At 48.5% G+C, this 12,500-nt stretch overlaps 1 protein-coding gene across 1 annotated transcript; it reads right to left on the bottom strand.

Annotated features, from left to right (window-relative positions):
- Nucleotides 1-604: 604 nt before the first annotated feature.
- On the bottom strand, nucleotides 605-3,190 carry lingo2b (leucine rich repeat and Ig domain containing 2b). The gene has a single exon (XM_012833026.3). It carries the CDS (start codon nucleotides 3,124-3,126, stop codon nucleotides 1,210-1,212), a length of 1,917 nt encoding a protein of 638 aa, XP_012688480.2. The 5' UTR covers nucleotides 3,127-3,190; the 3' UTR covers nucleotides 605-1,209.
- Nucleotides 3,191-12,500: the final 9,310 nt, after the last annotated feature.

Genomic DNA, 12,500 nt, shown 5'->3' with positions numbered 1-12,500 from the left:
CACCTGCATATGGCAGGGTAGATATCAATACAAATTTGCAATTACTCATACACTTCCAACAAAGTGGTGTCCTCAGGCGCGTTTTCTCCCTCTGTGGTCACGAGAGGGAGATTGATAGGTTCGTTTCTGCGGTGAACACATCTTACCCGTTGCAGTATCATACTGAACACATAAAAAAAACAAAAAAACAGCTTCAGGCTACAATTACAATCACTGTCAAAGCCCCCAAACCAGAAGGAGGTGAGCTCCCAAAAATACCTGGTGCTTAACAAATTACCACTGGAGCGATTGCGTCATTGCGGCAGCTTCTTGGGCATGTTTGAGTTTAAGACATAACAACAAGATTTGTCCCTCGCTTTGGGAAACCTCCCCGCTTCCCTCTGCTTGAGCGGTGTACCTCACAAACATTGCATACACAGAGATGCATATTACACATGCACACACACACACACTCACAGATACGCACACACACACACACACACACACATACGCACACACACACACACACACACACACACACACACATACGCACACACATACGCACACACACACATACGCACACACACACACACACATACGCACACACACACACACACACACACACACATACAAACAAACACACACACACACACACAGGCACATGCACAAGCACCAGCAGATGCACTCACATATAGAGGTATACTCACACTCACACACACACACACATATAAACAATCCAACACACACGCATACCCACATGTCTGCACATTCTCTTTTACCCCCACATTTCAGTGTCTGTTACCCCCTCATTTATGTGTGTGTGTGTGTGTTTTTGCATGTGTGTGAGAGAGAGTCCATGCATCCATTGGCATCTGTTTCTCCTCTAGCTCAATCCCTATTGGTCCCTCATAATAATTCTAAAATGGTAAACAGCTGTTTCATCACCCTGTTCTCAGTAATGGTAAACTTCGAGCGAATAATTTCCCTGTTCGACCCATTCCTCTGTCCCAAACACCCAGGCTGATCTGAAACCCTGTAGACCTCCCCTCCTCAGCTGTACTTTTTTCCACCCTCCACAGAGGCCCCTACCACCCTCACACACACTCCCCACACTTGCTCTCTTGGACCATGTGGCAAGACTCAGGCACACATTCTCCTCTTCAAAATTTCACCGCCGGTTTGCTCGTCGAACGGGGCTGGGGCTCGCGGCGTTCGAAAGGCCGTTGAGCTTCAGATCATCTTCATGTTGACCCGTCGCGGGCCGCTGGTCTCGGGCACCTCGTTGCCGCCGGTCTTGCGCTTGCGGGGCACGTACTGGATGTCCACGCTGCCCCGGTGCCTGCCCTTGCCGCGGCTCCAGGCGAACAGCAGCAGGAAGCAGAAGAGGACCACGCCCAGGAAGCTGAGGCAGCCCATGGCCGTGGAGACCAGGATGGTGGTGAAATCCAGGGCCACGCGCACGCGAGCGTAGCGATCTGTGCTGTTGCTGTGCAGGGAGGTGTTGTGGGCACCGCCGCCGTTGTTGTTGTAGTCTGCGTCAGGCCAGTCGTAATGCAGGCTGCGGTTGGCGAGGAGGGAGCGCTCGCGAGCGGGCAGGCTCTTAACGGCCAGCGAGGCGGACAGGGTGGCGTTGCCCGCCGGGTTGGAGGCCACGCACACGTAGATGCCGCTGTCTTGCAGCTCGGCCATGCGCACCTCCAGGGAGCCGTCGCCGTGGACGACCACGCGCCCCGTGCTCTTAGTGGTCAGGTGGCGGCGGCTGGGCGTCACCCAAGAAACGGCCGGGGGCGGGGCCCCGTCAGCACTGCAGTTAAGCCACGCCCGCTGGCCCTCCTCCACCTGCACGGGCGAGGTTGCCACGGCGATGACACGTGGCTTGGTGCAGGTGACCAGCCTCGCCAGCAGGGCGTCGGCCCACACGTCACGCAGGGTCTTCGAGGCCAGTGACGCAGGGGCGCTGCACTCAGGCGGGATGTCATCTGGGCTCTTCTTATCGCCAGCGTTCAGGAGTGGCGGCACCCTCTGCAGCAGCCAGCGCAGGCGGCAGTCGCACACCAGCGGGTTCCGGCCGATCACCAGCGCCTGCAGGCTCAGCTCGTGCACCTCGGGGAATGAGGAGCGCTCCAATGTGGCCAGCCGATTGGACGACACGTCCAGCAGCCTCAGCGAAGACACGCCCAGGAAGGCGTCGGGCTCGATGCGCTCCAGCGCAGACGAGTGCAGCCGCAGCTCCTCCAGCTTGGCCAGCCCGCGGAAGCCCCCGGCCCGCAGCACGCGCACCCGGCTGTGGGACAGGTTGAGGTGGGTGAGGTGCCTGAGGTGACCCAGCGCGGGCACGGCTGACAGGTTGGTGTGCGTCACAGCCAGTGTGCTGAGGTTGAGCCCCAGGAACGCCGGGCTGGGGAGGGTCTCTAGCAGTGGCAGGTGCTCCAGCTGCAGGTGCCTGAGGCGCGGCATGTTGCGAAAGGTGTGCGGCGGCACCTCGGCCACATTCAGCTGGCTCAGGCGCAGGGTCTCCAGGCTGCGCAGCTGCGACAGCGCCTGGCCCGGCACGGCGCTCAGGTTGCAGCGCTGCAGGGTGAGCTGGCGCAGCGCCAGCAGGCCGCTGAAGGCGCGTGGCGCCACGAACACCAGCTCGTTGTCGCTCAGTTCCAGCGTCTCCAGCCGCTGCTGCTCCTCGAAGGCGCCGTCCAGCAGGATGACCAGCTTGTTCTGGCTCAGGTCCAGCAGCCGCAGCTCGCCCAGCCCCGCCAGCGCACCGCGCGGGAGCAACGTCAGCTGGTTGCCGCGCAGGCGCAGGTAGCGCAGCCGTGGCTGAGCGCGGAAGCTGCCGGGCTCCACCGACGAGAGCAGGTTGGTGCTGAGGTCCAGGTCCTCCAGCTGCTGCAGCTGCGAGAAGTTCTGCGGCGCCAGGCTGCGCAGCCGGTTCTTGCTCAGGTCAAGCAGGCGCGTCTCGATGGGGATGCCCTCAGGGATGGTGACCAGACGCCGGCGGTGACACAAGACAGAGCGTGTCGGCACTGAGCACTCACAGCGGGCCGGGCAGCCGCCCACCGGGCCGGGGCACAGGAGGAGGAGCAGGAGAGGGAGGAGGAGGAAGAGGAGGAGGGAGCGAGCCGAAACACAGGAGGCCAGAGAGAGCACCATGACCAGATAAAACTACAAATGAGGAGGGAGAGAGAGAGAGAGAGAGAGAGAGAGAGAGAGAGAGAGAGAGAGAGAGAGAGCGGAACAGACAGGAAGAGGGAGGGGAGGGAGAAAAGAGGGAAGGGGGGAGACAGGTGAAGAGAAGGAGAGAAAGACAGACAGGGAGAGAGAAAGGAAGAGGGGAGGAGAGGGAGGCACACATCAAGAAGAGACAAGAAGATCAAATCAGTGAAAGCTTCCATTACACAAGAGATTAAAATAAGAGCTTAGGGCAGAGGAGCAAATGAGGGAATGATAGGAAGTAGAGAGATCCATATCAAACATCACAGTTAAAACCGAGTAGGGAAAGAGAGAATGAGAGAGAGAGAGAGAGGGAAAGAGAGAGTGAGAGGAAGAGCAAATGAAAGAGAGTGAGGCTGTGAAGGAGAGGATGAGGGCCCATCTCTAAAAGCCTCTATTTCACAGGAGAGACGAGAGCTGAAGCAGAGGGAGAGATAATGAGAGGGATAAAAAGTGATTGGTGTTAGAAGCACAGGGCACAGAGAGACAGTGAAAAGAACAGTAGAAAAGAGAGAGAGAGAGAGAGATAGAGAGGGAGGGGTGAGGAGAGCACAGAGAACAGATGGAGGAGGTAGCTAAAGGCGGTGGAAAAAGGGCAGGCATGGTTATGCTCCTGTAACGAAGGCACATTCGCACATAAACACACACCCAAGTACAAAGACACATGCACAGACACACTCCCTTCTTCTTCCGGAGTCTTGCCTCTCTGTAAGCCCTCGCTTGCTTATTCCTTGCTGTGACAGGCCCTGCGGTGTATATTGATTGCCACACACAGACACACACACACTCCGAGACGCGCACACACACACACACTCAGAGACACACGCACACACGTTCGAACAAACCTTGCCAAACACGCGGTTGCCATGGCAATCCCACGCTCCCTCATCTCCTGCATTACCGAGCCAATCAGAGCTCAGACATTCCACAGGTCCAGAGACACACACCAAAAGACGAGAGAGAGAGGGACACAATAGCTTCGAGTGCACTTGGAACATTTGATTTTTGTAACCATGCCTTGAAGCTTTAGGTCAATGACTCTCTGGTTTTAATACGTTTAGGAGTAATTAACAGAACGACAGTAGAACATCACAAAACCTCAATGAAAGAATTATTAATGTTACACGATGACACGGCCACTATTGCGTTTGCCCCCGAGAGACATTTTTACCTTAAACGTGTCTGACATACAGCAGTGTAGCCCTGCATCACTCGGAAATATCAACAACATGAGTTTGAGCACGGCTGACCTAGTCTTGTCATGTTGGCCGATCAAATCTAGGTCTGCAGACTAAAGACTGGAGACGGCAAGAGACGGAGCGGAGTTGCATTTTTTTTTAGAGGTAGAGGCAACGCTACGGGGGTCGCGGCAGGATTAGAGCAGACACGGTGAGAAAGAGATTCCAGCCGAGTGGAGATTGATTACAGGCGGTGGCCACGGCTACACAAAGAGCCAATGTGTTCGGAATTTACACAGAGCCTGAGAGTAAAAAAAAAGAGAAATTCAAAGAGAAATTCATAATTTTACCTCCCCCTTTTCTGAAAAGCAAGGCAGCAGACAAGACTGATAATGAGGTCTCAATGCAAGCCGCTGTGTGTGTGTCTGTTTGTGTGTGTGTGTGTGTGTGTGTGTGTGTGAACACTAATAAGGCTACCCATTAAAATGCTGCTCCCATCGATTCAGCCGAATTCAGATGGAATCGCACATGAATTCTCAAGGGGTGCCATCCAACAAGGACATGATGCTTCAGCGCAACAGTGTTTTTTGGCTGGGGATGCCTCTTGTTTTCTCCTGGGAGAGCAAGACAGCACGATTCTTAGAATGGACAAATCATCTCGAACCTGCACAAATTAGTCTTGTTTTTGCCATTGGAACAATGAAAAGAGGCAGCCGTTAGTATATATGTGGTAAAACACACACATATCTATGATTCCTACCGAATATCACAGGGAAGGTCAGTTCTGTGTAGTGCTGATGCTACAGGTGTAGCTGAAGTATCATTGCTGAGAGTCCTGTTGTTCCTGAGCATGGCCGGCATTAGAACCTGCTCTCCCCGTTTGACAGGCCTATGGATCGATGACGAATTGCCTCTTTCAGATTCATGCCACAAAGACAGAGAGATGTAGCTGGCCAGGCTTTGACACTCTGAGTCATTTTACAAACAAACACCTTCAAAGAAGAAGATCCACCGTCTTTCAAAGGAGCGATGACTGAGCAGAGTAGGAGGGAGAGATGGAAGGAGATGAGTTCATCAGCTCCGTCAGGTTTATATAAGTAAGGTAAAGAATAAAGAGGAGATTTTGCCAGCCTTTGTCTGCCTGCTATCCTGACCTCTCGACCTCCCTTTAGTTTAGACAGTCAATCTCGAAAGCCGTATCAATAATCCTCTCAATAAGACCGCCATCATATGGATTTTGCAAGATAACAGAGGCTTTAAACTCTGCAGCCTCCACTGTTAAATGCATCTACAGTGCAGGAGGAGCCGCAATCTTGCATTTTTTATTATTTTGGTCTCGGCTACCGCTGTGCGAGGAAGAGCTCTTTGTTAGGCCACAAACAGAGTCACTCCCCCGATGTTTGAAGCCTCATTTGTATTTTCACATCGGGTATAAGTAAAATGAATAAATGTCGGCACGCATGTGAATGATAGATGAGCAGCCCCAGAGAGATGTAAAGCAGGGTTTTCTTTATTTTTTTTAAAGTGTCTCGTGGTGATCTGAGCAGCTGGCAAGCACACAGTGACACGATGTTTGCACTCAATTCTCTTCGGACGATGACGACGGTGACAAGTCGGTTGTAACTGTGTAGGTTTACATTATGCATGTCGTTGATAATTTGGTACTTTCATCCCAAGCAGGCATGAGCAATACACCAATACAAAGGAGGATCTTCATATCCTGCCAACATCATAACAGCATTAATATATAATCAAGACATGTATAAATACAGAAACCCTTATAGGTCAGCTTTAAGTTACACTGAACACTCATTTCATTAAAAATATATCACTTGGAATCTATGCCTTGTAGAGAAGAGAAGAGCTGTGTAGGTTGAATTATAGTAATGGATGATGCAATTACTAAGTGATAGACTGATTTATGTCTATATTACCAGTATTAACTTGAACATGAGTTCGGCAGTATTACAAATGAATCATCTGCGGTCTTTATCTGGATTATTTGCTGCAGTCATTAAGTCTTTAATAATTATTACATCATTACATTATCATTGCGCCACTGGAAACTGAATACATAAATGATTAGGTTTATGCTCAGTTCTATAGCTGCTGTTTTAAAGAGCAGGAAAACAAGAGGGGGAGGGAAACAACTGAGGGTTCAATTTATGGGTCTTATGGCCTTTAGGTTTAATTAGCATGGTTTGTTCATTCATTTTGGATCAATGGAGTTTGTTCAAAATGACTTAATGTGCTTGTTTTCATTGACCTGTTTGTGTAGTTGTGGTGCTATCTATTAAGATGACTGCCTTTAAGATTTGAGAATTTAATGAAAATAAAGGTTATTCAATTTTAAAAACAAAATGCTTTTGGAACACAGGGCTGGTATCCATTGAGGAATATAATATGTCAAGTTGGCTAGGAGATATTTTGTGCACTTCCATTAATAAAATCTAGTAGAGGCTTTTCACACAGTGTTTTCAAGGTGGGAATCTCGGGAATCTCGCTTTCCTTCCACCTCTCTATTCTGTGCGAATGGTACAGAGGCGGAATGAGGCGTCATTGTTTTTCCGCCTCTGAGCCGGCAGGGGAGTTAGTCACTGTGTAAGACGGACAGCTGGCATGGTGGAATAACAATGGTTGTTGTTGTTGTTGTACATGATGCACACTGAAGGGACCGGCATTTGAGATTTTATAGTTAATAAGGATATGCCATAGTCAATAATTCAATGTATCTTATACCTAGTTATAATTGTTACTTTTATTTGGATTTAACTAGCATGTAAACATTCCTGGGTGAAAGTACTTTGGGTTGACCTGAGAAGTGAGGTGAGACAAGGCTCTCACCCCCCCCCCCCCCCCCCCCACCCCCAGGTCGATACAAAGAGCTTTGTATCCAGGGCCTATTTGAATAGACGGTAACACCCCTAAACTCAGCATTTAAGAGCAAATCCTACAATGGACAGATCAGATATGCTGAGGTGAAGCGCTGTGAGGGAGTGTGGATCTTCAAGTCTCACCACCCATTGGCCACCCATTGTTCAAATTTAAACCTGGATCGTGACTGACTAAAATCTAAGACTGGATCGCCATTATATGGTATAAAATGATATCCTATTAACACCAACTTTGCTTGGTCAGAGCTCCGACCTCAAGAGGCGGTCAAGCTCAATTTTCCCAGTTGGAAATATCTGGGTTCTGAGTAGTCTGGAACGCAGCATTATTGGTGAAGATAGACACTATCCAGAACGCAGCATTATTGGTGAAGATAGACACTATCCAGAACGCCGGCCTGCCATGTAAAAGTGCACTCTGTGGCGCCACTATACCGCCTCTGTTTTGTTCAGTATAAACAAACAAACATGGCAGAACGAGGGTTCTTCTTAAGGGCACCATTGTGGGATCTCTGTATGAACATGACTAGTTTAGGCAACATATTTGACATGCGGATATAGAAATATAAGTGTCAGTATGCTGGGCAAGGCAACTCTTTGTGTCTAGCCATCAGATGTGGTTTTGGAGTGTGCTCTTTACAGGAGAACACAGCAAGGATGCTGCAGCACCATGTTCTCCACCAGCAAGCATTTCACTTAAACGTTACAGCATTGCACCACCCTCTTGCTGCTAGACCAACTGGGGCATATCTCTCCCTTTCACACGCACACACACACACACACAAACGCGCACACATACACACACTCACACAAACATGCACACACACACACACACACATGCACACAGACACACACACACATGCACACGCGCACACACACACACACACACACACACACACACACACACAAACACACACACACTCACACAGACACACACACTCATGCACACGCGCAAACACACACACACACACTCACACTCACACAGACACACACACACTCGCACAGACACACACACACACACACACACACACACACACACACACACACACACACACACACACACACACACAAACACACACTAATTCTCTCTCTCTCTATTTGTCTGTCAGTGGGAGGTCTCTTGGAATAAAGGCTTGTAACAGAATTAAGCCGTGAGCCACTGCAGTCAGCACACCGTCCTGCAGTTCATTAGATCGCCAGCTTGTCTGGGCAGGCTGACTTTATTAAAGTTTTAATAAGTTGATAATGTAATTTATTCTCACGATGGCATGCGGCATGGAGAGCCGCTTCGGTCTGGGAGTCCGTCTGTTCTAATGATGCGACTCGAGTCTGATCAACATCCATTCACTGTCATCTGTGAAGCCCCACATGCTATAAATTAATCATCGGGATTAAATGCATTACACACAGACAATGGTGCACACTACAGGCAAAGATGCACACATTTTTGTGACGATATGTTTGTGATATCGGTATCACCAGCATCACATCCGCACCTGCTCTTCCTCACACAGATATAGCCATGCTCTTCTTCACACAGATATAGCCACACTCTTCCTCACACAGATTTAGCCACACTCTTTCTCACACAGATTTAGCCATGCTCTTCTTCACACAGATTTAGCCATGCTCTTCTTCACACAGATATAGCCATGCTCTTCTTCACACAGATATAGCCACAGTCTTCCTCACACAGATATAGCATCGCTCTTCCTCACACAGATATAGCTACGCTAGCACATTACTCAGAGGAGCACAGGCCTGTAGGGCAGCGCTTAAGGAGGTATGGGCATTAGCTGCTCTGTGTGTTGGGTTGAGCTAACCTGTCAGAGATATACACTCTCTCTGCCCAGGACCCAGATCAGTTCTCTAACCTGTCAGAGATATACACTCTCTATGCCCAGGACCCAGATCAGTTTCATTCTCTCATCACCTATCTCTCTTTCTCCTTACCTCACACACAGAAACACACACACTCTCTCTCTTTCCTCACACACAGAAACACACACTCCCTCTCTCTCTTTCTCCTTTCCTCACACACAGAAACACACACACACTCTCTCTCTTTCCTCACACACAGAAACACACACTCCCCCTCTCTCTTTCTCCTTTCCTCACACACAGAAACACACACACACTCTCTCTTTCCTCACATACAGAAACACACACTCCCCCTCTCTCTTTCTCCTTTCCTCACACACAGAAACACACACACACACACTCCCCCTCTCTCGTTCTCCTTTCCTCACACACACACACACAGACACTCCCTCTCTCTCTCCTTTCCTCACATACACTCTCTCTCTCCGGCTTCTTCACACATACAAACACACACACACCTTGTTTATTTCTCTCTCTCTCTCATCTCTTGCTATATTCTGCATTTAGATGCCTGTATCAAAATCTTCAAATTTTGCTGTTGACAAAATTGGACATAGCATTTTCATCCTTAAATGCCCTTCTAATTTTCTGCATCCAAACGTAAGTTTCGTAAATCTGTATGTGTGTGTGTGTGAGAGTGTGTATGTGTGTGTGTGTGTAGAATCTGTCCTGCCTGTAGGAAAATGAAACAGATGAACAGCTTCATCGGTGTCGGCAGGTGCACCAGACACCGATCAGTCGTCTGTCTCTCTCTCTCTGCCTCCTCCAGCAGAGGTAGAGTCTGAAGGTTCCGTTTTCTGCAACTTCGAGGACATTCTGTAGATTAAGTTTAGCTAATTTTAGTCAAGCTAATTTTAGCCTCATCCATTTTTCATTGAATGAAACCATCACAGCCACTAGAAGCCAAGCGCCACATATCCCACAGGACCCTATGGCAGCAATACTGAGCTTGAGACCGTGTGTGTGTGTGTGTGTGTGTCTCTGCACATTAGTCTGACAGAGATGGTGAAAAAGGAAAAAGGAATTTGTAATTTGATCAGATGCATTCTTTTGTGGGTGTCTGTTTTTCTGAATCTTAACTAAGTGTAAGGTGTGAGAATGCAGCACTGTAGGGCAGAGAGAAATGCATATAGGTTTGAGTGTGTGTGTGTGTGTGTGCGTGTGTGTGTGTGTGTGCGTGAGTGTGTGTGTGTTAGCGGGTTGAAGGTGTTAAATATGTGAAATGTATCCAGCTCAACACAGGGAAGCTGCTACACATCAGACCACCTCAAACGATCCACATGTGCCCTTTTTGCAATAAAAAACTATGGATTTTGTATTACCTCGAGTCCCATCGTACCATAGGTGGACACACAATAAAGTGAAACCTTATTGACTCAGTGAATGAATCTATGATCAGTCAATGAATCAGTGATCACAAAGGTGACTAGATATTGTGCAGCTGTACACCTGTGCTTGCATGTATCTGTGTGTGTGAGTGTGTGTGTGTGTGTGAGTGTGTGTGTGTGTGAGTGTGTGTGAGTGTGTGTCTGTGTCTGTGTGTGTGTGTGTGTGTGTGTGTGTGTGTGTGTGTGTGTGTGTGAGTGTGAGTGTGTGTCTCTCTGTGTGTGTGTGTGTGTGTGTGTGTGTGTGTGTGTCTGTGTGTGTGTGTGTGTGAGTGTGTGTCCCTGTGTGTGTGTGTGTGTGTGTGTGTGTGTGAGTGTGTGTCTCTGTGTGTGTGTGTGTGTGAGTGTGAGTGTGTGTGTGTGTGTGAGAGAGAGAGAGAGAGAAACAGAGAGTATGTACTGTATGTCTAAGTCCAAATGTATGGGTGACCTTGGTCCCTGGAGGCCTACTAGCGCGTGTTTAATTCCCTGAAACACTATGAGAGTCTGAACTACATATCAGATCTGTTTTATACATACACATCTAAATATAGAGTCCTTCTCTGGGGGCATGCTGCCTGCTCTCTGTTTTATGTCTGTATTTATAACTGGTACTTTATTCTTTTCATCTTCTCTTCCCGCGTTTCACAGTTTCTCTTTCTCTTCTCAGATCTGGAGATCTTCTGAATGTCACTTCTGTGATCATTCTCCACCTTCGTAAGCCGCCTCGATAGTCGGTAAAAAAAAACAATAAAAACCATGGAAACCAATATCTATGGAAAAGCAATGGATCTGCCGATCATCTCCTTATCTAAGCATTTTCGTACTTTCAAGTGATATGCGAGAATGTATGCTGTGTGCGTGTGTGTGAGTGTGTCATAGCCCGGGGCTTCAGGTGATATTTCTTCCGAGTTTTTAATAAACTCTGTAGCTGGAGAAAAAAGGGACTCTGTCTAAATGTATTCAACGAAGGAGCTATCTCTCGGTGTGCGGCTGTGATTGGGCAATGTGTGAGTAACAGTGTGTCACCATGTGTGTGTATCTGTCTGTTTGTGTGTGTGTGTGTGTGTGTGTGAGAACAGGCAGATGTGTAAGGTACGAGAGAGAGAGAGAGGCAGAGAGAGATAACTGCGTTTGAAAAGGTGTGAGTGTTGATTTTGAACATCTCTGGGTGTTAATGGGAGTGTGAATTGGAAGAGAGGAGGATTCAATGTGGGAGTTCAGCAAGATGAATGAGCTGCAATAAAGGAGCGTTTCTCGATGGACACCCTAATGGGCTCAACAGTAATGAATTTATGTGTTCCTGAGTAGGTAATACAGAAAGACCGAAAGACACAGAGAAAGAGAGGGAGAGAGAGACAGAGAGAGAGAGAAAGAAAGGAACTCCTGAAAAGGTAGACCTGTGAAGAGCCTGGCGATACGTTAATTCCAGTGTCGAATTTGTTCTGGAGATCAAAGGAATAAAAAAACGTTTCCTGCTTCATCTTCTTTTTCCTCTCTCTCCCCCCCCCCCCCCCCCCCTCCACCCCACCTCTCTCTCTTCCCCCTCCCCCCCCCACCTTTCTCTCTCCCCCCGCCCACCTTTCTCCCCCCCCCCCCCCCCCTCTCTCATGCATACTTAAAGAGATAGCTAGATAGCTCACCCAAGGAATTTCCTCAAAGATAGCACTCGGGTGTCACACTTTCATGATGGGGCATTAGCTGTGAGTGACCTCTTTGGAACAGTGTAACATAATTTAATCTAATTGTATGGGGATTACATACCTCCATAAATGACCTTCTTAGATCCTTTCAAAAATACTGTGCAAAAACAGGATTACGAGTGGAATCTGTCCTTCAGGGGCTAGATATAATAAGGACTAAATATCATATCAAGTGAGATGCTCATAGTCAGTAACATACATTTTGAACAATTGGAGACTGTATTCAAATGCAAGAAAAAGTGTTTCAGGCTAGATGCATCATTTCTGTATTTGAAATAGCGACAAGGGTGTTTGTTC

Source organism: Clupea harengus, chromosome 14 (assembly GCF_900700415.2).
Source record: "Clupea harengus chromosome 14, Ch_v2.0.2, whole genome shotgun sequence".
Classification (NCBI taxonomy): Eukaryota; Metazoa; Chordata; class Actinopteri; order Clupeiformes; family Clupeidae; genus Clupea; species Clupea harengus.
This window is presented reverse-complemented; position numbering and strand designations above follow the sequence as displayed.